Here is a 25,624-nt window from a genome sequence, read left to right on the forward strand (position 1 = left end):
GAAGTGGGAGGGGTTTTCTAGAAATCTCCTCTCTGGCTTGTTTAAGGTATATAAGAAACCAAAGATTGACAGGGAAGTGATTCAGAGACCTCTGGCAGGGTCGGACACCGATGCCCGCCATCCTTCCCATGAGAGTGGATCTCTCTCTTTCTCTTCACAGTCTATCTGGGGTCAATGACTTAGTGCTGACAGGAGAAAGATGAAGCAATTGTGCCCTATGGTGATCAATTTTTTATTCCGTTTATTTGCTTTACATGTGTATGTTTATATATCTGTGTCTTTGCATATATAGTTGCTGTTTATAGATTGAAGATTTTTTGTACATGTTTTTTCATTTCATTGTTGCACACATTTTAAATGTGCACTTTCAGTTGTACTGACCTTCCTTTACGAGCCTTGCAGAGCGATTTAATAAATGTATTTCCTAGGCTAAGAGTTCCATACCAGAGATTCTTTTTCAGTGTGTGTGTAGTTCAGCTTGGTCAGCAGGGAAGCAAAACACGTGGCTGAGGAAGATAGTGTGAACATATATCTCCATTAACCGCTCACGGGTGGTTAGCAGTTCAGCTGCCGGTGGTCACGTGAGCCTTTGCTCTTCTGACCTGGCGCTGATAAATTTTAGTTCGGATGTGGCCACGCAACGGGCGCACCAAAGGCAAGCCCATCTGCGCCCGACCAGGACCGAGGACCGGTGATTATGCCCCGCACCTGGTAGCTTCGGACCACCTTTTCTATTCATCACAAATCCTCCATTCGTTAGCTGGCAATCTGTGTGCGCATAAAATGGCCCTAGATAATTCAAAAGAATGGAGTTGTAAGCAATGCAATTGGACACCCCATATTTCAGATGATCTAAGGGCCTCTGGCATGTTCTCAGCTACGGTATGTGAAAGGCTAGTTAAGGGCTCGATCCCAACTAGAGAAATGCTAACCTGTGCTTTAATAAATGCTCGTTCTTTAGTCAAGCATAAAATGGAAATCGAAGATTTAATTGGACAGCACAAACGTGATTGCCTCTTTATTATGGAAACCTGGGCAAAAAATTACTCTAATCCAGATTTTATAGAGGCTACACTTTTGGGATATGTATTTCATAGGCTAGATAGAACTACTGGTAGAGGAGGAGGAATAGCAGTTATTTGTAAATCTCATTTTACATGTCAATGGAATGGGATTATGAGGTGTGAGGTGTGTGAAGCGATGTATTTTTAAATATGCCAAAACTATTCCATATTACTAGAAGGACTGCTAGTTTATCTGCCACCTGGCCCTTATTCCAACTTTTTACAGCATTGGCCAGACCTACTAGAACCTCTAACTCTGTCATCTAAAGCGATTATCTTTGGGGATCTTAATCTCCATTTCGATGACACCCAGAATCTACATACTGAGGAACTTTTAAGTTTTATGACAGCTCTAGACTGGGAATTGAAAGTTACTTTGGCCACTCATGTCGCAGGCCATCTGTTAGATGTGATATTTACCTGAGCCAAGGATCAGTTACTGTTAACTAATTCTCCCATTAGCTGGACAGATCATCATCTATTAACCTTTAGATTTACTGAGGTGTATCTGCCTAAGCAATCTAGTCCCAAGGGGAAACTGGTCAGACACTGGAACCGCATTAAGAAGCAAGAGTTAGGACCAGCTTTGGAGGCGGGCTGGACAGCAACTAAAAACCTGCCTCTGTCGGTCAGGCAGCTTCAATCAGGGAATTGTTATCGCCATCAATCAACTAGCTCCACTTAAACCTTCTGCTTCACATGAAACAAAAAAAGGCAGACATCCTTGGTTCATCGAGGCCCTTAAAATACTTCAAAGAATATATCGACAACAAGAACAACAATGTAAATGGATTCCAATTTGGTTGAGAAAGAAAAGTTAAGAGTTTTTCTAAAAGCTATAAAGAGGCGATCACCAAAGCAAATCTGAATATTTCACTGAGAAGATTAAGGAGGCATCCATTGCCCCCAGAGAATTCTTCAAAGTTGGGAGTACTTTGACTACCCCTAGCCCTCCTCCAGAGCTGGAGAACTCAAAAGAGTTTTGTAAGAAGGTGTCTACCTTCTTTAAAAATAAAGTTCTACAAATATACTCGAGCGTCAACCATGCTGAGGAGATGGATGGTGTACTTGATACTGTCAATAGCACCTCAGATACTGACCCCCCCCCCCCCTTGCTAACTAACTTTAAACCACTACCTCCAGAGAGAATTAACATGTTAATGTTAGGAATCAAATCAGGTTCCCCCAGAGATCCTTGTTCCCCTCATTTACTGGTTTTTAGTGAAGTTTTAACCACGGGAATCTATCCTCCATCTTGGAAGGAAGCAATGGTGGTTCCTTTGAAAAAGAAACCTGATGGAGTAAGACACGACCTGAGTAATTTGCGGCCCATTTCTTTACTTCCCTTTCAGACGAAGATCTTTGAAAAACACATCAATAAGGAATTAGTCAATTTCTTAATTAGTTCAGGTGAATTGGATTCCTCCCAACATGGTTTCAGGCAGGCACATAGCATTGAATCCGCGCTTATCACCACCTCTGATACGATTCGCAGGTTGGTGGATGAGGGACAAGGAGCCATATTGGTCCTATTGGACTTATCAGCAGCATTTGATACCATTTCGCCTCAGATTATGATATCCTGCCTCCATCAAGCAGGGATTAGGGACATTGCTTTGAAAATTCTTGAATCTTTCTTGAAAGATAGAACGATCACAGTGAGTTGCGGAGACTTTAAGTCCCTTGCATATTCCTTACTATGTGGTGTCCCCCAGGGCTCCTCACTTAACCCTACACTATTCAATTTGTATGTCGTTCCTTTAGCCAGACTAATCCATACATTCGGTTTCGCGCCTACCTCCTATGCTGATGACACTCAGAGACAGGGATGATTAACTAAGAACTGGGAGGAAGTGGCGGACCGTTTTAACAACTGTATGAGGGAAGTCAATAGGTGGATGGGCCTAAACTGGCTTAAACTAAATGGTGACAAAACAGAAATTCTGTCCTTCGGTTCTAGCAAAGACTTATGGAGTTCACCCTGGTGGCCATCAGAGTGTGGAGTTCCTCCTGTGCCTATTGTGGCCACTAGAAATCTGGGTGTCATTTTTGACAATTGTCTCTCTTTTAAGTCGCATGTTAAACATGTTGTTAAAACCTGCTTCTGGACTCTGAGAATGTTGAAAAAGATCTTTCCTTAGGAGAGTCATAGTTATTTTGGCATTGGTAATATCTAAATTGGATTATTGTAATGCCTTAATGCTCAATTTGGATAGTGTTTTACTTAAAAAGCTTCAGCTTGTTCAGAACACAGCTGCTCGTTTCATACTTAACCTCTCTCGCTCGGCCTCTGCCAGTGGCAGCCTGAAACTACTGCACTGGCTGCCAGTGACAAAGCGTATCAGATGTAAAACTTTGTCTGACCTATAAGGCTGTCCATTGTAGAGGATCTGAATATTTATCTTCGAGATAGCATTGGCACAGACCCAGCTGGCAACTTAGATCTACTGGAACCTTTCAGATTCAGGTCCCTCACACCTATAGGGCTAGATGGGGGGGGCAAAGCTTTTACGGTAGCTGCAGCCAAATGCTGGAATTCACTCCTTTTGTCTATAAGGGAGGAATAAAATTTCTTGGCCTTTAGGAAGTCAGTTAAAACCTGGCACTTCCCGCTTTAAACCTGTCTTCTACCTTCTCTGTTTGTGGTCACTCACTCACTCACTCAGTTCCTTTGAGCGCTTAGATGCTTCATCCGGAATGCGCTTTATAAATACCAAATACAAATATAGAAAATGTACTCTTGTTTTAGCTTCTGGAACACCTTCCATAATTTCTATGAGAAAAATCATGAGAGAAAATAGTTTTTTCAAGCGCAGTTCATCAAATCCCTCAGAGGGTCAGAATTTTTCAAAGGGTAAAATCATCTAAGAACACGCTGCAATTCCTAAAATGAGTATGGTACCACCAAAAAGGATTTATATTGTTACTAAAATCAGTTATCAGCCTTTTGTTTGTGCTCCTTTCTGTGACCCGTAAAACATGCCATTTACTACAAAGCATTTCAAAGGCCTGTAATGGCTGCCACAACATGTTGTCCATTTTGTTGCCAGCCAATCAAGGGAGTGTCCCTTTGGGACTCTTCCACATAGAGCTTAAGGTCACAGTGTACTCACCTTGTCACGGTATTTATCTTTTTAATTTATTTTTTCTCTTATTTAATTTATTCTCAGGACGTGGGGACCATGTCCCGAAGTCCTCTAATTGCAGCCACAACATATTTTTCAGGTTTTGGCCAGCCAATCAGGATGGACTATTACCCTAAAAATGGTCAATAAAAACATATCTGGTTACCAACCGCCCAGACAGCACTATCTTTATAACGCTTTCATGATCACCCGAGAAACTGCTGAACAAATTTACACCAACTAACTTTCTAACCAAAGTTCTAACTTTCTGCCCAGGTTAGTGAAATTTCATTTAGTCGTTTTTTCTGTATCACTTCCCAAAATTTTGAAGGGAATTAACATGGGAAAGAAGTGAGTTGAAGTGGATGAACATTTTTTTCAACAACGGAATCTCTAACTATAACTACACAATGACAACTGTTATATACAAAAGAAATAGCCTGTTTAATTATGGTTAGGTCTGACTTTCTAGTGAAAAGTTGTTTCTTTTTTTGTTTGCTAACAACTTTGTCATGTTTGCTGAAAAAAGCAAGGACAAAAAAAGGACATCTTTGAACTGTGCTAAAGATAAAAAGGTTAAATGGAATTACATCAAACTTAACGAACTTTACGTAAGGAAGTGCCCTTGATTTATCAGGTTTAAATTAGTTCAGATGTTCAAGAAATTATGGTTAGAAAATTGCTACTTGTAGAAATCAAGCTGAGCTGACTTGTCAATCAAGATAAAAGCAATATCAACCATAGACGGTCCTGCATCGTATGTACCAAATTTAAAATAAAATACTCAAATTCTATTGAATATTAGAGCTTTCTTTCCCGTTGTCCAATTTAGGTCAGCAGACTCAAAACAAACACCAAGGACCCTCTAAATCTGATTGACTGGCTGTAGGACAACATTTTCTCTTGCGGCCAATCTTACAGCAGGACACAGATCTTCGTTCCAGAGTCCTGAATTACATTTCTGAAATACCAAATAAGGGCGAACAGTGGGCGGACCTACTCCATACCCTGAATGGTTGACTCATAAAGGATTCCCACAAATGGCAAAAAAAGGAATGTCTGTGTCGAGGGCTCCATGAACGCAGTGAGGGGCTGTGGAACCAGACAGGCATGGATCTCCTAGGAGTACAGCCTATAATCAATGGCCTTAGCATCAAGCCACAAATTATTTGGTGCCATCTTGAAAGCACAGAGTCCTCAGTCCATTTTTCTTTACTGTATCAATTATGAAAATTAACTTGCATCACCAAACTTCCAGTGTGCCTAGCAACGAGGGCTACATTTCCTTACAGCCCATGGACATCAGAGATCTAGTTTACATTTTAAAGGTATTTTGAGCTAGTCACTGGATGAGAACTTGAGTATACTTATACTCTTGCTCCACATATTTTGTGAGCACCAAGAGACCTGTTGAGGTGTTGATGCCACTTCCAGCTTTTAGAATGGCACAATCTGGACCTTATAGCGATCGCATTCATAAGCACAGGAGGAAAAAACCTTGGAGTGGAATTGGAGACCGAACAGGAGGAGATCAATCCACACCTGAAAGTGTTTGTGGTCTATTGCTGGAAGTTTAAAATGCACATAGGTTGTGGTGAGCAAAACAGCCAAGGGTTAGGGTGCTGGGCCTTCAGCAGACAAGCCCCTAAAGATAACCCTCACTGAGTATGCAAAAACGTCATGAGCTGAGGAAGGCTGGCTGTAGAGAACTGTTGATTGCAGTATATGATCAAAACACCCCATATGCACAATCACCCAGATAAAAAAGTAGATACATCTATTTATATAAATAAATAAACTAGCACAAGAATCAAACTACAAATATACAAATCACACAGCAGCAAAAGAAAAGAAAAAAATACAAAAAGTAATGCTAATATAATTGTAAAAAAATAGGCTGAAAAAGGACGCTTGTGTTAGCTCTGGGACAACATCCCTGTATCGATCAAGACTGCATCAACGCTGTTCCAATTAGTTGAAGACTCACCTTTTTAACAAGCACTATTTCACAATGCTTTACCAACTATTCTTGGACCTACTGCTCTCTCTACATAAAACTCCACTCTATCTCTACTTTAACAGATCAAACTAAAAGTAGCTTTTGGTGACAACCCAACGCTCTAAATACTTCTGCACTACCTACAAAGTAACTGAGTGTCTTGAAGTAAATATTTACACAAACGGACACATGAAAAAAAATAAGAATTTCTTACCTTTATTACTTTATTAAGACATTCATCTGCCACCATCCGAACATCGGACTCTGCATCATCACTACACAGAAGGAACAGTTCCATAGCAATGCCCAAGAGCTTCTGAAATTCTGGAGAATTTCTAGGTAAAAAAGAAAATGCATATACGAAAATGATGCTAGGTAGAGTATTTACTCATATCTAGAGTTCCTTGTGGGACTGAGAAGATGCGTTAACATTTTATTATACACACACTTAAATGTCATGCTGTGTAATACTGGTGCAAAAAAAGGAAAAAAAAAAAAATATATATGAAGGTAAAACTGATCCCAAGTGTCATGAAATAGATACTAGAAAGAGATAATATGCCAACAAGCAGAAAAATAAAAATAAATCAAGCAAATGGTGGGCAAAATAACATTGGTCACTATACTTAATGAAGGGCAGGGCGAGCTAAACCTCAGCGCAAGTCTGTGTGGTGCTTGGATGCCATAGAAAAGGCTTGGACAATAAGAATAGCCCAATAAAATGTTGGGAATTTTCACTTAGAAGTAAAAACATCTGGTTTGCCACAGGACAAACGCACTGACTTTTAGACTGATGTGCAGTTGTATGATCAAACTTTGCAGCCCCAGAAGAGAGACATGCCATAGAATGATGAGTAGCTTTAAGATGGGGACAGGGCCTTTTAGACAAATATCACCAAGGGCTGCGCTACATTCCGAAAGTCAGAGACAATTTTATTCTCTTCAGATTATCTATTTGAAAAAAATGACATGTCAGAAGAGCCCTCTGTGCTGACAGACAAGAAGCCAGGGTAAAAACACTGAACGAGGGAGGCATATCCACGAACGCCAAGACAGCAGATTTGTTTCCTTAATGCACGGAGACCTCCTCCACCATCTACGGGAATCCTACTTCAACGGGAAGTCTACCCTGCTTCCTCTGCTGCCAGCCCAGCCTTTGGTGCCTCCTTGTTTTGTTAAGCGTGGGTCCAGGCCCTTGGGGTCTGTTTGGCACCGTTTCCAGCAGGACCACACAAAGCCCCGACATGGCAGTGCAGCGCTTCAGTGGATGGCCGATCTGGTGGAGCTGCGGCCGGTGAGGGAGCCAAGTGCGGCGCCTTGGAGACACACATGTTCGGTACTGGATAGTGGTGCCCGAGACACGTCCGGCTGACAGTTGGGGCTTTGCTGGCTCTGCCTGTATGTGGCCTGTCCAACGTGTAGGGTGCAGCCCACGAGGGCAAGATCCTTCCCGAGAGCTGTGCTGGAGGCCTGGATTGGAGGCATTCTTACTTTTCCCCCCTTCTCTTCTCACACGTGGCCAGGATCAAGCTAATTTACACGTATTGCCTTGGGACAGTAGTGTATCTGGGAGGAAGGCCACATAGACCCTTTGGCTCACCTGCGGTGTGAAGGGAAGCAATGCCCTGGCAACTTTCTTGGGAAATGGTGATGCAGGGGAGGGGCCTCACTGATCAGCAAGGGGGTGGTGTTCTATGTTGGCTGATGGACTGTACGTGTGGGAACCTGTAGGAAGTTGCCTCTGTATATACTATTTCAAAGTAAGAAATAGTGTGCACAGAGCCAAAGGGTTCCCCTTAGAGGTAAGATAATGGCAAAAGTAGATATTTCTAATGCTCTATTTTGTGGTAGTGTGGTTGAGCAGTAGGCTTATCAGAGGGTAGTGTTAAGCATTTGTTGTACACACACACAGGCAATAAATGAGGAACACACAATCAAAGACTGGAGTACCAGGCCAATAGGTTTTTATATTGAAAAATATATTTTCTTAGTTTATTTTAAGAACCACAGGTTCCAGATTTAAAGTAAACACTTTAAATGTAAGGTACTTCACTTAGATACTTTAGGAACTTTGAATGAAAACAATATCATGTACCGTCTTTGTAAAAATGGCAATAAACTATTTCCAAAGTGGACACTGCAAAAATCAACAGTTCATGGGGGAGGTAAGTAAAGGTTAGATTAGGAGGTAAGTAAAACACTTACAAGTCTCAGTCCCGGGGCATAGGCAGCCCACCGTTGGCGGTTCAAGGCAACCCCAAAGTTACCACACCAGCAGCTCATGGCCAGTCAGGTGCAGAGGTCAAAGAGATGCCCAAAACACATAGGCGCCTATGGAGAACAGGGGTGCTCCGGTTCCAGTCTGCCAGCAGGTAAATACCCGTGTCCTCGGGGGGCAGACCCGGTGGGGTCGGTGGAGCACTGGGGGGGGGACACAAGTAGGCAAACAAAACACACCCTCAGCGGCACAGGGAGGGCCGTGTGCAGTGTGCCAAGCAGGCATCGGGTTTTGTATAGGTTTCAATGGAGGGACCTGGGGGGGAGGGGGAGGGGGGAAGACTCACTCTAGTGGTGCAGGTGGGGCTTCTCGGGACAGCCACCACCTGGGCAAGGCAGAGGGTCACCTGGCGGTCACTCTTGTGTCGAAGTTCGGTTCCTTCAGGTCCTGGGGGCTGCGCGTGCAGTGTTGGTTCCACAAGTAGGGTCCCTTGTTACAGGCAGTTGCGGTCAGGGGGAGCCTCTGGATTCTCTCTGCAGTCGTCGCAGTGGGGGCTCGGTGGGGGGGGTCGTCTCTGGTTACTCACGGGCTTGCAGTCGCCAGGGAGTCCTCCCTGAGGTGTTGGTTTTCTGCAGGTCGAGTCGGGGACGTCAGGTGCAGAGTGTAGAGTCTCACACTTCTGGCGGAAACGTGAAGTCCTTGGAAGTTGCTTCTTTGTTGCAAAGAAGTAGCTGGTTTTCAACGGGGCAGCTGTTCATGGGAGTTTCTTGGTCCTGTAGTCCAGGGCAGTCCTCTGAGGCTTCAGAGGTCGCAGGTCCCTGTCGGATGCGTCGCTGGAGCAGGTTTTCGAAGTTGGAGACAGGCTGGTAGGGCTGGGGCCAAATCAGTGGTAGTCTAACTCCTTCTCTGCAGGCTTGTAGGTCAGCAGTCCTTCTTTCTTCAGGTTGCAGGAATCTGATTTCCTGGGATCTGGGGAGCTCCTAAATACTGAATTTATGGGTGTGTTTAGGTCTGGGAGGGCAGTAGCCAAATGGCTACTGTCCTTGAGGGTGGCTACACCCTCTTTGTGCCTCCTCCCTGTAGGGAGGGGAGCACATCCCTAACCCGATTGGTGGAATCCTCCAAAATCAAGATGGAGGATTTCTCAAGGCAGGGGTCACCTCAGCTCAGGACACCTTAGGGGCTGTCCTGACTGGGGAGTGGTGACTCCTTGTTTTTCTCATCATTTCCTCCAGCCTTGCCGCCAAAAGTGGGGGCAGTGGCCGGAGGGGCGGGCATCTCCACTAGCTGGGATGCCATGGGGCGCTATAACAAAAGGGGTAAGCCTTTGAGGCTCACCGCCAGGTGTTACAGTTCCTGCAGGGGGAGGTGAGAAGCACCTCCACCCAGTACAGGCTTTTTTCCTGGCCACAGAGTGACAAAGGCACTCTCCCCATGTGACCAGCAATATGTCTGGTGTGTGACAGGCTGGCAGGAACTGGTCAGCCTACACTAGAAGTCAGGTAGGTATTCAGGGGGCATCTGGGTGAAGAAGTCGTGTAGGGATGTAAATTATTCCCAAAGACGAAACACGTGTTGGCTTGAATCAGAAATTGGCTTGAAACCTGGAATTCATTATTCTGTGGATTGCTGATTACTCATGCGCAATAAACTTTGGACCAGTCAAATTGTACTGAATTCATTAATCTGAAGAAATACTGGTTGCATCATGGACTGAATTGTACAACCATTGTATGTGAATTATACACCTGGTGTTCTTTATATTTCTCTTTGGGGTTACCCCATTGTGCATTTTGTTTGGCATCTGGGTGTATTTTACAATAAATTGCACACTGGCATCAGTGTGCATTTATTGTGCTGAGAAGTTTGATACCAAACGTCCCAGTTTTCAGTGTAGCCATTATGGTGCTGTGGAGTTCGTGTTTGACAGACTCCCAGACCATATACTCTTATGGCTACCCTGCACTTACAACGTCTAAGGTTTTGCTTAGACACTGTAGGGGCATAGTGCTCATGCACATATGCCCTCACCTGTGGTATAGTGCACCATGCCTTAGGGCTGTAAGGCCTGCTAGAAGGGTGACTTACCTATGCCACAGGCAGTGTGAGGTTGGCATGGCACTCGGAGTCATTTTCTCCCCAACAGCACACACAAGCTGTGAAGCAGTGTGCAAGTGCTGAGTGAGGGGTCCCTAGGGTGGCATAAGACATGCTGCAGCCCTTAGAGACCTTCCCTGGCATCAGTGCCCTTGGTACCAGGGGTACCAGTTACACGCAACTTACCTGAGTGCCAGGGTTGTGCCAATTGTGGAGACAAAGGTACAGTTTTAGGGAAAGAACACTGGTGCTGAGGCCTTAGCATCAGCAAAGGCAAAAAGTTAGGGGGTAACCCTTACAGAACCTTATAAGTCCAGGTGTGGGGCTGCCTTCAGCTGCTCATGCTGCCCCTTTGGCCTTAGTGGGCAAGGAGACTGGGGCTGATGACTCGGTACTATGTTCAAGAATACCCTGTAATGTGCGAGACACCTGGAGACAACTGGGACCAGTGACCCCTCACTCTCACCCCCAGTCTTCCCACACACTGTGCATCTTATTTGACTTTATCATTGCTGTGCCCCAGTTTGGTCTGTATGTAGTACTGAGGGTTGGCCCGCAGGGAGCTAGGAAGGGCATTGACAAGTGGCTGTTTGCTAAACCTCTTTCTTGCAGGGGGTGGTTTCGTATTGCAGTGAGCTTTTGTGTTGTTCCTCCTCCCTTTGCCACAGTTTATCCTGCATTTAAAGATGGGGAAAGACAAAGGACTCCATACCCTCGAACAAAGATGCACAAATTTACAGAGCAAATGGCAAGTGGGCCAGCCTCATGGCAGAGGCCTTACTGTCAAAGCATTAACCCTTCGCGACCAATCTGGACACTATCTTGCAGGCCATTTAATCCTCCAAAGAAGCAGTGAAGTCTACGACAGGAGAGGTACGGATCAACATATTCCTTTTACGCCAGAACATGCAAAATATTAGCAAAAGGGTGACCAAGGAGGAGGGTTGGGTTCTCACCCTAGAGGAGAAGTTAGCCACTCTAAAAAACGCACTGTCTCCTAACTTCGCTCTAGCACGGTGGCCCGGAAACACAGGCAGAAGAGGCAGAGAACAGATCAAATCAGACTTAATAACCTGGTGTTTTGTAGACTTTACTGAGAATGCCAAAGGCCCCCACCCAGAAACTTTTTTGGCAACATGGCTGGAGTCCTGAATTCTGAGAAACTATCACAGTGGTTTGCAGTTGTACATATGCACCACTTCCTGGCCCAACGCCCACCCCCGGACCCACTTCCACGTCCCATCATTGCCAGGCTACTGAATCACAAAGACCGAGATGAGATCATTCGCAAAGCTTTTGAATTGGGCTACATCATGATTTTTCCTGATTACACCAGGGCGGTTTAACAACTGTGGAAGTCCTATAATGAGGTTAAACAAAAGGTCCATGCCACGAACATTCAATACATGCAAATTTTCCCAGCCAGGCTCAAAGTAATTCACAACTCTAAAACACACTTCTTTGACAGCCCCAAGACGTCCCGGGGAGAGGCACCAAGAGACCAACCCTATGGACTATACAACCTTTGAGTACCCACCAAGCTGTTAATGGCTACAGACTGCCGTATCTCACAGAAGAACAATATTGCGGAGGGAGCGAAAACCCATGCGGTGCCCTTCTGGATCTCCTGGCCAGGACAGAGTTTGCTCTTAGAGCCGTGAGCCCCCACTTGGGTAGTCAGGGAGCACCCATATTGGGTCCTGGGGTGCAGCTGAATGAGTCTTTTGAGTCTGGAACTTAGCCGTGGAGCCAGAGGTTGAAACTGACTTTGAGAGGAGGCACCTGCAGCCCTGCTCGACATGTATTCTATTCTTGGCAACCCTCTAAATAGTTCTGTATCTCTTGCATAGGAGGATGACTCACAACAATAGTGTAATGGTTTGTCTACAGGGGTTTACGGTGACAGATGGTCTAAGTGTGGGGTGGGGTGGAGGGCAGTGGCGGGGGAGGGTTTGCTTATTATGGTTCTGCTTTTTACACTTATGATTTTAGGCTGCTTCATGTATGAACTACTGACATACATTCAGCCATGCTTTTTGGGGTAAGCGCCATACACATTGGGAGACAGGCACTTTTCATTTCGGCCCCAGAGACACCAACACTCCATGGGAATCCGTTTGTTGCCTACTGACACTCTTGATGATGTCTTTTAAGATAATGTCATGAAAGTTAATAGTTTTTTTAACCTCATTAAGGGGACTGCCTTCCTGCGCCATGCTAAGCGGCTTATGTCTGTGATGCTGATGCTACAAGAAACACTTATTAGGCACCCATTGACAGCTTCTGAAAAGGTTTGGTTATGCTTGGGTGTATCATGGAGAGTTCACACCGGGGGAGGAGGAGGGGTTTGGATATGGAGGGTCTCCGAGAAGGGCAACAATTTAACTTCCTTACTGTGTATATACAGACTGAAGGTGGTACAATGTTTTATCCTGCTGTTCCCTCACGGGGCCAATATAATATCAGGGGACTTTAATGCCACCCCAGACGAATTTCTCAACTTCTCTAATACACCAACAGCATGCCGAATATCCCAGACAAAGATGCTTGGGGCATGGATGGATTCCCTAGGGTGATGACACGAGTGGCGGGTTTGGCACCCCAGAGATCGGGAGTATACGCACATCTCTGCGGCGCACCACACTTCTTCACGTATACACTTCTTGATCTTTCCTGCCACTGCCCTTCGTCATTTGACAAATGCTGGGACCCGGCTGTGATGCATCTCTGATTATTTAACTGGAATTGCTCAGTTTTGGCAGGTAGAGACTGTCTGTCACCCAGTATGGCGCACTAATGCCTGGAATCGGGTTGATACCTCATATTCTGCATATCTGTCAACTAAACTACAAGCATACCTTGATTACAATAGTGGTAGCATCTCTTCTCACGGGACTCTGTGGGTGGCTGGAAAAGCCACGATTAGAGGTTTGGTGTTGGGGTATCTTAAATGCAAAGAAAATGACAAACTAAGTCAAATTACTACACTTGAATGCCAGATACTGGACCTAGAGTGTCAGATCCTAAGCAACCCCACCAAAATCCATGACCGACAACTACACATTTCAAGGGCGCCTTACAACATATTTCACTTGAGGCAGCCAGGCACTGCTGGAGAGCACTCATGCAGCGTGTATGAGTAGGGAGATAAAAGTGGGAAATTACCTTACTGGTAAGGTACCAAGGAGAGGACCTCTGAGGTAGTCCCTGAAATTGCTGGCCCGTCTCATATTCTCAGACAAGAGTCAGCGGACATTGCATCAAACGTTGTACACTGTTTAAACCTGGCCTTGAGCGGAATGAGACTATGCCATACTTAATGATATTCCACTGCTATGCCATTAAATGGCTCTCCGTTCAGAAACCGAGGAGCCTCTCACATTGAAGGAGATTGTTGAGGCCATCACACACATGAAATTGTGCAAACACCAGGTTCCGATGGATTTCCTGTAGTTTTATCTTACATTTCCGAACCTGGTCCTGGCCCTTTATAAGGAGATGATAGACCAGGTGGGTTTCCTGCTGAAATTGACATTGCCACAATAACGGTGCTCCCTAAGGCGGGATTTCAATTCACCGCTCAACATATAGATGAAAATGTATGCTATACTGGTCAATTGGCTCCAGCAAGCTCTCCCTGTCCTAATCAACCCGGAACAGTGCGGCTTCATGCCTGCCCCGAAGTACCAGGCACTGTCTCTGCTCCTCTTTGCCACAGCCACTGACCCTCTAACGCAGCTATTCCACTGTGATGCACTGGTGCAGGGGTGGCAGTGGGGTGACCATATGGATGATAAGATTGCTCTACAAGCAGATGACGTGGTCCTCTTTTTAGCTAACCCTCAGGTCTCTGAACCTCATTCCCTAGAGATAAAGACCTTGTATGGAGTGGCTTTGGGTTTCCGAATGAATTAGGGCAAAGTGTAGTCACCTGGGACCGGTCTATCTCTATCCAGAGGTTTCGCTTTCAGTATCTGGGTGTTCATAGCTGTACGAACTCTGATCTTGCTTGGAGTCTCAACCTCGTAGCTCTTATTACAAACATGAAACACGACTTTCAAAAATGGGAGACTCCCACTCCATTTGCTGGGCAAGGTGGATATCTTTGAAATGAAGGGCCTTTCCAGATTTCTGAGCATCTCCAACATTTCCTCATTGATATTCTAAATTGCTGGTTCCAAAAAAATAAACGCTCGGATTCACACCTTTTTGTGGGCAGGCCACATAGTTTGCATAGTCTTGGACAAGTGTAGGCAATCATTGTAGGGTGGAGGATTGGGGATGGCTGACTTAATCCTGTATTACTGGGCAACCCAACTGATGGCAATCAAAGACTGCTAACTGGCGGGGGGGCGATGAATTTAGGTGGTGACCCAACATACTGCCTAGATCTCTCATACCTGAGCCTCCATGCCGTCCTGGGACTGTTATATGGTGCACCACTTCCTAGCTGACTTCCTGAGAAGACCTCACTGTGCTGTGTATGTAGCAAATTAAGTTCTTTGTTACACGAAAAACAATAAAAACTGATTTATCGACAAACAGCAGGACCCAGTATCGGAACAAGTCACAGAGGTAGAATGAGCGTGAAAAACTGGTGCCTAGCAATGCACGTTTCAAAACTTATCCGACACTATTATGTAAATATGACTTACATAACTCCAGCTAAGTTATGCAAGATCTATCCTCACTGCTGTCATGAAGTGCAAAGCTTCTCGACTGGCGTGCTGTCCAAACTTGGATACTGCACAGATTGTGCAGTACATTTCAAGATTCAGCGCTGTTTGCTTCTTCCTAGTCAGGAAATCACCAAGAAGTCTGAACAATTAGGGATGGTACTCGTAAAGAGAATGATAGCCATGCACTGGCTCAAAAGTCAGCTGCAAGTTCGACAGGTGGGTTAAAGGCATAGTAGGAGTCATTAATGAAATGATGACAGGCTAGTGGAGGACCTTATGATGTGGACATAAGAGCACTAACTGATTCACTGAATAGGCAGCACTGACTACCTTGAAGGAGTGGATCAGTCACACCGGATGGCAGATGTTAGTTTGAAGCCAGTTTCTGGGCGGGAGGTGGATTTAGCGGGTTTGTGGGTTTCACAAATGTAAGTGTTCCAGTGTACCCGATGGGTGGATTTCACAAAAACTGATATTGATGTAAGTTATCTTGCAGGAATTTGGAGTGAGGGGGTAGGGCGTGTCAAAATTCATGGCATCTGAATTTTTCCAGATGCATATTTGGTAGAATTTATTGTACAATAATGGAATTAGAACCAGATGATTTCATCTATTTATTTTCCTGCTACGTGTAATAATCTACTCAATGCTGCTGCTGAACTGCTTTCATGTATTAAATAACCAAAAAATAAATAAATATATCACAAAAAAGGACATGCCAAAACCAATTTGCAAATGTGAGGATAACAATTAAGAGCATAGTGCTGATTAAAACAAAGAAGTAGCAGACCAGGCAGGAGAGTTGTTCAATGTAGACAGTATGCAGAAGAAACTCTATCAGTGGGTATACACATCAAAATGTAAAAAATAAAAAGATAGGAGCTAAAGCAGATACTGAAAGTTTTTTCAGACCTTTATGCACATTCATGGATATTATTCTATGACGGGTATCTGTGAAAATAATCAATATATATTTTGATATTCTGAGTAGGCGCCTACGTTTTTGGAAAAACTGTAAAATGCTTAATAGAGTATCTAGTACTGGGGGCAGCACTGGTCGGAGTGCCCAAATAACAAAAGGCAGGCAATCTATGAAATGTGAGATGCATGCAATGTGAGAAAGAACCCTCAACCCCTCCAACTTGCCAGCTGATTGTTTCACACGTTACTTTTGTTTTGGCTGACCCACAGTCATGTCTGATGATAGTGCATATATAGGCCTTACGGCTGGCAATAAGGTAGAAAATTACTGTTCCTTATGGTGGTGTTATTTTTCAACCCACTAACTAATCATAAGCGGATATGTTTGGATTTTATATGTTACATCATGTCTAGTACGCGTTTCTTGGTGTGGAAAATATAACCCTGCATAGCCCAGAGAGAGGTTCACAACTGGTAGCTGTTACACGTTTCAAGTGCTTCAAGATCATGTACAGGGCCATGGACTTTATTCCTCATTAGGCACCAGATAAATCATGAATATACAGTCAGACATTCCACATGGCACTGAAATGCTGGAGAGAGTCCCTAAAATATGCCCCAGCTCTACCAAATGTTGGATCTCCCAAACCAACAACAGAATTACACCAAAAATATAATTAGTGTCTTGGAGATTCTTAAGTCCCGGAACACCTAAAATATTAGTCTACTCAGTGGGTGCAACTGTTGTAAACGGCCACTACCACAAGCATGTACACATTTTGGTGATATGGACGATGGGCAGAGGTACTGGGCAGGGTTGTCCCTGGTGTCCTTTGTGTTGTAAGAACAGACCCTGGTCAGTCCCTTACAGATGGGGGTTAGAGCCCTGGGGAGTGTGCCTGGTAGGCTCTTACCATGTAGTGGCCATGTGTGCGGATGACACTATGATAAATCTTAGAGACCTGGGAGACTTGGTATCCCACCTCCTGCAGGAGATTGGGTCCATTGCTGTTGTCTCTGGCCTATGAAGGACGGATATAAATCTAGGCTGCTCTCTTTGGGCGGGCTTGGACGGGTGACAGGGTCCTTTCCCCAGGGATTGGGGCTGCAGTGGGAAACTGGGAAAATGAGATACCTTGGAATCTAGGTGGGAAATAATCTGCAGGCCACATAGAAGTTCAATGTAGGGCGACTGCCCAATATGAGTTCAATATCAGGTGACTGACAAAAACAACCTCACCTTTCAGGTGAGATGGATAGCCTTCAATGCTAGGTGAAAGGCTAGAAGTTCCATGTAGTTGATGTAGAGGCCCTGGTACTTGGTTTTCCACTACGCCTGGACAGTCGGATCTTGTAAGTGTGCCCCACAGACCGTAAGCGAGGCGTCCTTTGTAACAATTGTTTGAGGAACTAGGTCGAGGACAGGCCACCCCTATAACAGGTTGCTGGTGTTCCACCACTGAAGAGAGTGAGAAGTCCCAGTGATCCTCTGCCTGAGACAACTGTTGCTCTAAGCATTTTTGCAGCAGACGCATATGAAGCCTGGCAATGCAGGAGGCCATCATGCCTAGGAGGCTCATGACTGTTCTGACTGAGAGTTGTTGACTTGGGAGCAGTGCCCGAAAGGACTCGATCCTGGCAAGATCTAGGCTATGCTTACCTCCGAGTTAATAAATAGCCCAGAGGAAGTGTTGGATCTACAGGGGTTGAAGATAGGATTTGGTGGCTTTGATGGTAAACCCTAAGCGATCAAGAAGGTCTAGTGTGACCTGTGTGTGTATGCAGCACTTCTGATCAGCCAGTCGTCCAGGCAGTGCTGGTGTGCGGCCCCCACCGCAAGGCACTTGGTAAACACCTGAGAAACAGTAATTACCTCAAAAGGGGTCTCTTTGAATTGGTAAAGACCACAAACCTAAGATACCTGCGATCAGTTGAATATATTGGCATGTGGAAGTAAGCATCCTTCAGGTCGAACTCTGCCATAAAGTCACCTTCGTGGAGAAGCGGAATGACATCCTGAAGGGTAACCAAATGGAAATGCTCTAACAGGATGTATCCATTTAGGGGCCTAAGAGACCTGTTTTTTGGAGCATTAGGAAGTACAGTGAATACACTACCAAACCCCTCTGACAGCAGGGATCAGGTTCTATAGCCCCTTTGAGGAGGAGTTCTTTCACCTCCACCTTGAGTAGCCTTTGGTGTTCTGTTGAGAGTCTGTGTTTGCGAGGTGAAGTGTTGGGAGGCATGGAAGTGAGCTCCAGACTACAACAATGTTGGATAATATCCACAACCCACTCATCTGAGGTGATGGTTTGCCATGTGGATAAGAAGCCTTGTATGCTCCCCTTGATCAGTGTTTTGTGGTTGGGCAGAAGAAGGGGCAGATCAGGGTTTGGTGGCAGTTATAGCTCCTTTTAGGAAGCTACCTTTGCCGCTGCCTCTAGAATTGTTGCCCCTATAGGACCTTCATAAATAACCCCTGGGGGGAGGACTGCTGGCCTTGGGTGTGCTGACAGTGCATGGAGGCTTCAGGGGAGGTAATCTTTGAGCTATGGTAGTAAGGGGTGTGGCAAAAGGAGCTTTGGGGAGCAGGCATTTGAAGTGCCCCAACATCTTTCGAGTCACAGAAACTGAAACTGGACAGCCTAAAAAAAATAAAGCCAGCAAATAGCAAGCAAGAAAGTTTGAGTTACAAAATAACAGATGGCATGCATTCCCAGGGTAGGTTTCTGAATTTTCCAAAAGTTTCTTTAGCTGTGTGGTACGCTTCAACCTAAAAATGATCACAATGTGCAGTGGCCACAGGAACAGTGATGGCACTCTCTCTGATGGTACTTTGGGTCTGCCAAAAAAGGTTTTAGAACGTCTAAACAAATAGGTGCCATGTAAACATACTGATTGGAATAAAATATTTCAGGTAGCCCAGAAGCAAGATGAATCTGTTCATGGTTCTCATGAGAGGATAAGGCAGTCTTTTAAGGCCCATAGTGGGATGGATATAGATTACCCTGGTTGGACTTTGGCCTTAGTGAATGCACTTGCACAAGGTTTACAGCCAGCTGTTAATAAAGACTTACAGACAGTTATCCATTGTTGGTCAGTGGAACCCCTTGATAAGATATTGGCCAATGCTCAATACTACTTTGAACTTCAACAACAGGGGGCCAGTAAGAGAAGCAAAGAAAGGATACCAAAACAAAGTTGATGATTCAATAATTGTAACAGTTTAATTCCACTAATAAGGGAGGGGAAGGTGATTCTCTGGCAACAGTCAGACCCAGAGAGGGGAAATAGGAGTAGTGGCACCTGCATTGTCAGTTGTCCACAGGGGCCCTTATGTTCAAGGAGAGGTTAACAGTCATGATACCAAGAGCCTCACTGATGCCAAGTATTCTACAGTACCAGCCAATACGTTTCCCTTCTTGCGCCTCTCGGGAATGCCGAACACTTCTGTGGGGGATTTTAAATGTTACAATTAGAAGTCTTATTAATAAACTGGTTACATTTACTATTGGTCCAATTACAGATATGCTTCTCTTTGTGGTTTCTGACCAAAGTGCTTTTAATTTGTTGGGTCTTGATTTATTCAAAAAGATAAATGCCATTATAAAATGTGCAACAGGTGGTGTTTTCTTTGAATTCAGTGATGAAAATCTATTCACCTTTCAAATGTGTGTACACCATACTGAAATTGAATCTGATGTTCTGTATTTTTTACCTTGTAGCGTGCAAAATAATTTAGCAGTTGATGCTTTGGCTTTAAAAAAATCTGATGTGGGCAGGATATTGAATGTTGAACCTATTCATGTTGTTCTAAAGGAGAACTTGGTACTGCCTTGAAGTCCACAAACCATATCACGAGACAGGGAGTTCGGCTTGCAAGAAATAATATCAGCACTTGTTAAGGAGGGAGTATTGGTAGAGACACAGGGGAGTGTATGTGGTTCCCCAATTCTCCCTATACGCAAAAGAAGCATGGACCTCTCAAAACCTGATGAATGGTACAAGACATTTGCAAAATTAACAAGATAGTGCAAACTAGTTTCCCTGTAGTGCCTAATCCCAACATTATTCTCAGCCACTTACTTTTCAGTTAAAGATCTGACCAATTCTTTCTGATGTGAGGTCTGTTGTTAGGCACATACTCACTCTTTGCCTATTTTAGCTTAGGTCTGAGGCCTGTGAACCTTCACCGAGTCACTTGGCATTTTATTTCTTTTATTATTTTAGCGAGGCATTTTAGTGGTGATGTTTTATTATTCTTATCTATTGTCCATCTCTGCAGAATTTTATTATTCATTGCTTTGCACAACACTTCATTGCTCGCATCAAGGCTACATGTTATAGGTTCCCAGGTAGCGCCGGCTCAGAGAGTACAGCGTCTTCCTTACACAGAAAGGAAGATGTTGGCACGTCAGGGCAGTTCCTAGAATAACACAATGTTTATTATAAAACATCAGGCTGGCTTAGTATCCGGAGTGGAGACATTCCAGTCAGATTGCCATCTTATGCTGCCCGTTGCCTTTGCAGTTTCAGCAACAACTTGGCGTATGCTCTTCTGTCATGGAGGAGGACTTCCAGCAGATTAACCACCTCTCCTTTACCTACAACACAGGTATGGGCTCACACTACACTCCCAGGACTAGATGGCAGGTTAGAGCTATCACTGCTACTTGCTCTCATGTAGGAATGGTAGTAGTGTTTGTAAGAATATTGGTAATACTATTGTGACAAATATGGTGGGACTGTTTCTATGTTTCACTTTCTTGGTCACCACTGTAATAGTGTCTGGTTTCATTATCGTTATACTCACACTTCATGTCTTCTTACATAGGATGCATTTGATTCAATAAATCCTATTGAACCAAGATATGATTCTGCTTGTGATTATATGTATGAGACTTGTGTAACAGAGAATGGAGCACAATCTGTTTCCACCACAACTTCTCTGAGGGTTCGAAGAGTGTCATGTGATGGGCTGCCTGCCACAAATCACTTTTACCTACAGTATCTGTGAGGTGCTGCAAGCAAGGGAAAGGGTTAGGCAGACAGCTGCCACACAGTCTGAGACCAGACTCGGTTCCCCATACTTGGTGGTGCTGCCGCTCAGAACTCAGTAGTCTTGTTATTTTGGCGAGAGGTACACAACAATTCTTCTCCATTACCCTGCACCCAGATAGTCAGCATTTTTATTTTGTTTTTACATTCGGCCAACACAGTTTTCCATGGACACGTAATCCCACTGGTATACAGATTTATCCTCAATTTATTTCCAAATATTAAAAGCAGATCTTGCCCAGCATGTTTTCGAACAAGGGGTGGCTTCAATACAATATGTCAATGATCTCATAGCAGCTGAAACGGAAAAACAGTGTACGTGGGCTACTATAAACTTGCTTAATTTTTTTAGTATCCCATGGTCACAAAGCATTTCCAAAGAAACTGGAGTTCTGTAGAAAGCGGGTGTCCTATTTAGGCGGCTAGATTTCTAAAGTGGAGAGGAGAATATTACCCAAACGCATTTGCGCAATAATGCAACATCCTGTCCCCACAACAAATCACGAAGTATGCTCATTTTTAGGTACATCAGGGTATTGCAGACAAGGGATACCAAGTTCTTACCTCATTTCCAAACATTTACAAGATCTGACACACAAGAATCTTACTGATCCTTTTCTCGGATGCAGGCACACAATCAAAGTTTCCAAACCATTAAAAAGGCTCTTTGCAAGTCTCCAGTATTTGGGGATTCCTGATTATGCTAAAGAGTTTGACCTTTTTTACACATGAGCGAGAAGAATGCGCCATCGCTATCCTCATACAGGAACATGGGTTACTCAATAGACCTTGTGCATATTTTCCTGCAATATTGAATCGTGTATCCAGATCACTTCCCTAGTGTCTGAGAGTTTTGTTTAAGGTAATATATTGAATGTGTATGTTCCCCATTCTGTTGATACATTGTTAAACAAAACTTACACGCAACATATGACTAATGCCAGATTGACTAGGTACAAACAGATTTTATTATCAGCTGATAATATCACCTTAGATTGTTGTACTTCTTTGAATCCAGCCACGCTTATGCCTCTGCCAGGGGGAAGATTAAATTACATAAGTGCATGAAGGTATTTTGGTAACAGAACAACAGACCAAAGGCAGAATATATATGTCTGATAAACCTCTCATTGAATGGGGTGCAGATCTGTGGGTGGGTGGATCATGTTTTGAAAGTACCAACAGGGGAGACTAAAGCAGCTTATGCCATAACTACATTACAAACAGTGGTAGAGACAAGTTTGCCTTTGGGGTTGCACATTACGTCGGCAGGATTTGGGAATGAGAGAGGATTTCTGATTTCCATTGATTCAAAAATAAAACATGGCACCTTGATTGTGCATCTCCTCAATGCATTAGCATTGCCCAAGGCTTGAGCAATAATCAAATGCACTGGCCATCAGAATGTGACCGATGATGTAAGTCGGGGTAGAAAGCTTCCTGATCAACCTTCAAAAACCACTGCTTTAGCTGAGACAGGTAGTTTGCACGTGGTAAAAACTACGAGCCAAATGCAATGTAAATCCCTGTTTATTGAAACAGAATGCAACTGAGGGAGAAAAGGATGAGTTGCAAAAGAAGGGTACGGAATATGATGGGGTCTGGGTGAGGCCAAATGCAATATTTAGATCACCTGATGCTATGGTGTATTATGTGGCCCTTGCTATACATGGCCTTGTGCAGTTGGGACGTTAGTTTATGTGTAGGTATGTTTTGCAATTCTGGTATAATAAGAACTTTCGGAAGAATGTTAGGCCATCGGCAAAAACTGTCTCTGGTGCTTGAATTATACGGACAATACTCATCTCATCATCATGGGTCAGGTGCAAACACTATCGAATCATTTCATTTCTGTATGGCAGTGGTGTCTCACAGACTGCAGATCAATTCGCTCAAATTTAACAAGACAGAGGTATTGAGGATAAAAGATTCTCCTATTCTAAATTCACTGCCATTAGACTTTAGGCCCAACATGTTGTCGACTGTGACAACCACAGCCAAAAAGGTAAACCCTGGTCTAACTAGAACCAGAACTTTCCATGGCGAACCAAATAAAACATGCTACAGCAGTTTTTCCCTCCTAAAGCTGCTCAGGAAGATCTTAACTCTCCTCCCTAAGCTGGTCCACTCAGTAGTGACCCAGACGACCATATTAAATCACTTGGACTACTGACTTTTCTCGGACCTCTGAGGTACTAAAAGCCCTGCACTGGGTTCCAGTGAAAAAGAGGATTATCTTTAAGTCCAAGCAGTTCATTGTAGTGGTCCAGACTACTTGGCTCAGAAATTCCACAATTACATTCCATCGAATTATTGCCTGCATTCCTCACGAGGCCAACTATTGGCTGGGCCTACTTTTAAACAAGCGTGATCTGGTGGCAGTCTTTTTGATGATAGCAGCAAAGGTCTGGAATGAACTACAATGCCTCATACGGCTTGCTCCTTCTTTACCTAAGTTCAGGAAGGCTCTGAAGACATGGCTTTTTAAGAACTAGGACATGCTCAGCGAAACCCCCAATGGGATAGGAGCACTACTGATTTGCTTTGTTGTGACTGTCTCTTTTTTCAGCGTTTTACTTAGCCCTAGGACACCTTTTGAGGTATTTGTTGCACTTTACAAATCTGATACCATATCATCACATTTCCTCTAACATAAAACATAAAATAACACAGCATAACACACAAAATAACACCTCATCAGGACCTAGTCTTCTAGCAAGGGGCTCAATTGCTGAGGCAAATGGTGGGGGTAAGAGAGGCCATCCCCCTAACTCAAGCAATTGGTTGTCTATCTAATGGATGATCATATGACAAACTGCGGTCCGAAGCCCACACACTTCCTCAGAACTTGTCATTCTTAATCACAGCATGAAATATTAAAATAAATTCTCCTTCAAAGATCCAGTCTGCTGCTTTTTCCCAAGAAGCACAGGTAAAGAATGGTTGCATGTGCCGAGTTCATCCGTGCAGTGTGAACAATGAAATGGTCTGGAAAAGGCCCTGGGACAAAATATGGGTCAAGTGAAGGGCTTTGCCTTTTCCAACCAATGTAGAAGACTAACAGTATTTATGAGAAGGATACACTTAGGATCAACATTACTACTGCATGTCTACCCTGAGGCTCTAATATGAACTACTAAACCTTTTGTGAAAGATGGGAGATATCAGGAATGGCAGCTTTTGTTAATTAAGTACGTGTGAAACAGAAGGCCCTAGCATTTTAGACAAGGTCCATGACAACAGACTAACATTTCTTTGACACCCGAAACCACGAAACTAAACTGATGGAGACCATTTGTTACGATGTGAGAGGTCTTTGCCATTTTGTTACGTTGAGTGCCAGGATTGGGGGCAGGTGTATGGTTTGTAACCCAAACCTTTCAGACTTTTACAATGGCTTACGGCTTTGGCGGTCCCAGTGCAGCTCCGATCTGGGGCCTTTTTCCACCTTCTTAGGCTTCACATGCAAGCATACATCTCTCAATATATACCTAGGGAAATTAAACTACTTTAATTTGGGAGAGAAATATAACACTCCATATCAAAGAAAAAAAAGAACACTTCAAATCCTTGAGACATTTATCAGCCAGAAATTACTTTAAAAAGAAAATAACCTACCTTAAAGACTGAGCAACTATATTTTCACATATTGTGAGACAGTGATTCACTCGATCTTTCTTATTAGTTGATGGTTCCTTCTTCCTATAATTTGAAGAAAGTGTGCATACATCAATATAGCGTAACGTGAAATATTAATAAATCCCAGTTTACCAAAACCTAGTACATTCTTAGTTTGCAGAATACTGACGAATTCTCACAACATAAGTTAACATTCTGGGAAACACATTATGGCCCTCATTACGAGTGTGGCGATCTCAATACCGCCACACTCACGATGGCGGTCAGACCGCTGCAGACAGGGCGGTCCGACCGCCCTATTATGACTGTGGCGGAACCGCCACGGTCCAACCACCGACACCAGCTGTCCTGGCCGTTGTAATCCGCTGGGGCAGTGCTGCAAGCAACGCTGCCCTGGGGATTACGAGTCCCTATCCGCTAGCTATTCCATGGTGGTTTACACAGAAAGGCTGGCAGAATGGGGATTTTAGGGGGCCCCCATGCACAGCCCTGTTGCGCATTATACTGCCTGAATTCTGCATAGTGGAATGCATGAAGGGTGCTGCTGCACCCGCTGCACCGCCACGTTGCAGCCAGCTCATTTACAAGCCGGCTGCAATGTTACAGCCCTGTTCCCCACTGGGCCAGTCTGGCCCAGCGGGAAACTAAAAATAGGGCCAGTGGGGTTTAGCCCGCAATGGTGGTGTAGTGGCGTTATGAGTTTGGCAGGCAGAAGAGGCCGTCCGCAAAACTTATAATGAGGCCCTATGTGCCTAAGGAGTAGTGCACACCTACTGTCCAGCAGCTATTAGTAAACAGCACTGAGGCAAGTAAGTACTTCATGA

At 44.2% G+C, this 25,624-nt stretch overlaps 1 protein-coding gene across 2 annotated transcripts in view; it reads right to left on the reverse strand.

The window, feature by feature from the left end:
* The window catches only part of HTT (huntingtin), a 1,416,422-nt gene that overhangs the window by 1,336,120 nt on the left and 54,678 nt on the right, over positions 1-25,624 (reverse strand). For both annotated transcript variants that reach the window (XM_069203496.1, XM_069203501.1), the window contains exons 2-3: positions 24,780-24,863; positions 6,403-6,523 (exon numbers count right to left, since the gene is read on the reverse strand). In XM_069203496.1, the coding sequence (XP_069059597.1) occupies positions 6,403-6,523; positions 24,780-24,863 (205 nt within the window). The remainder of the gene's footprint in view (positions 1-6,402; positions 6,524-24,779; positions 24,864-25,624) is intronic.

Source organism: Pleurodeles waltl, chromosome 1_2 (assembly GCF_031143425.1).
Source record: "Pleurodeles waltl isolate 20211129_DDA chromosome 1_2, aPleWal1.hap1.20221129, whole genome shotgun sequence".
Lineage (NCBI taxonomy): Eukaryota > Metazoa > Chordata > Amphibia > Caudata > Salamandridae > Pleurodeles > Pleurodeles waltl.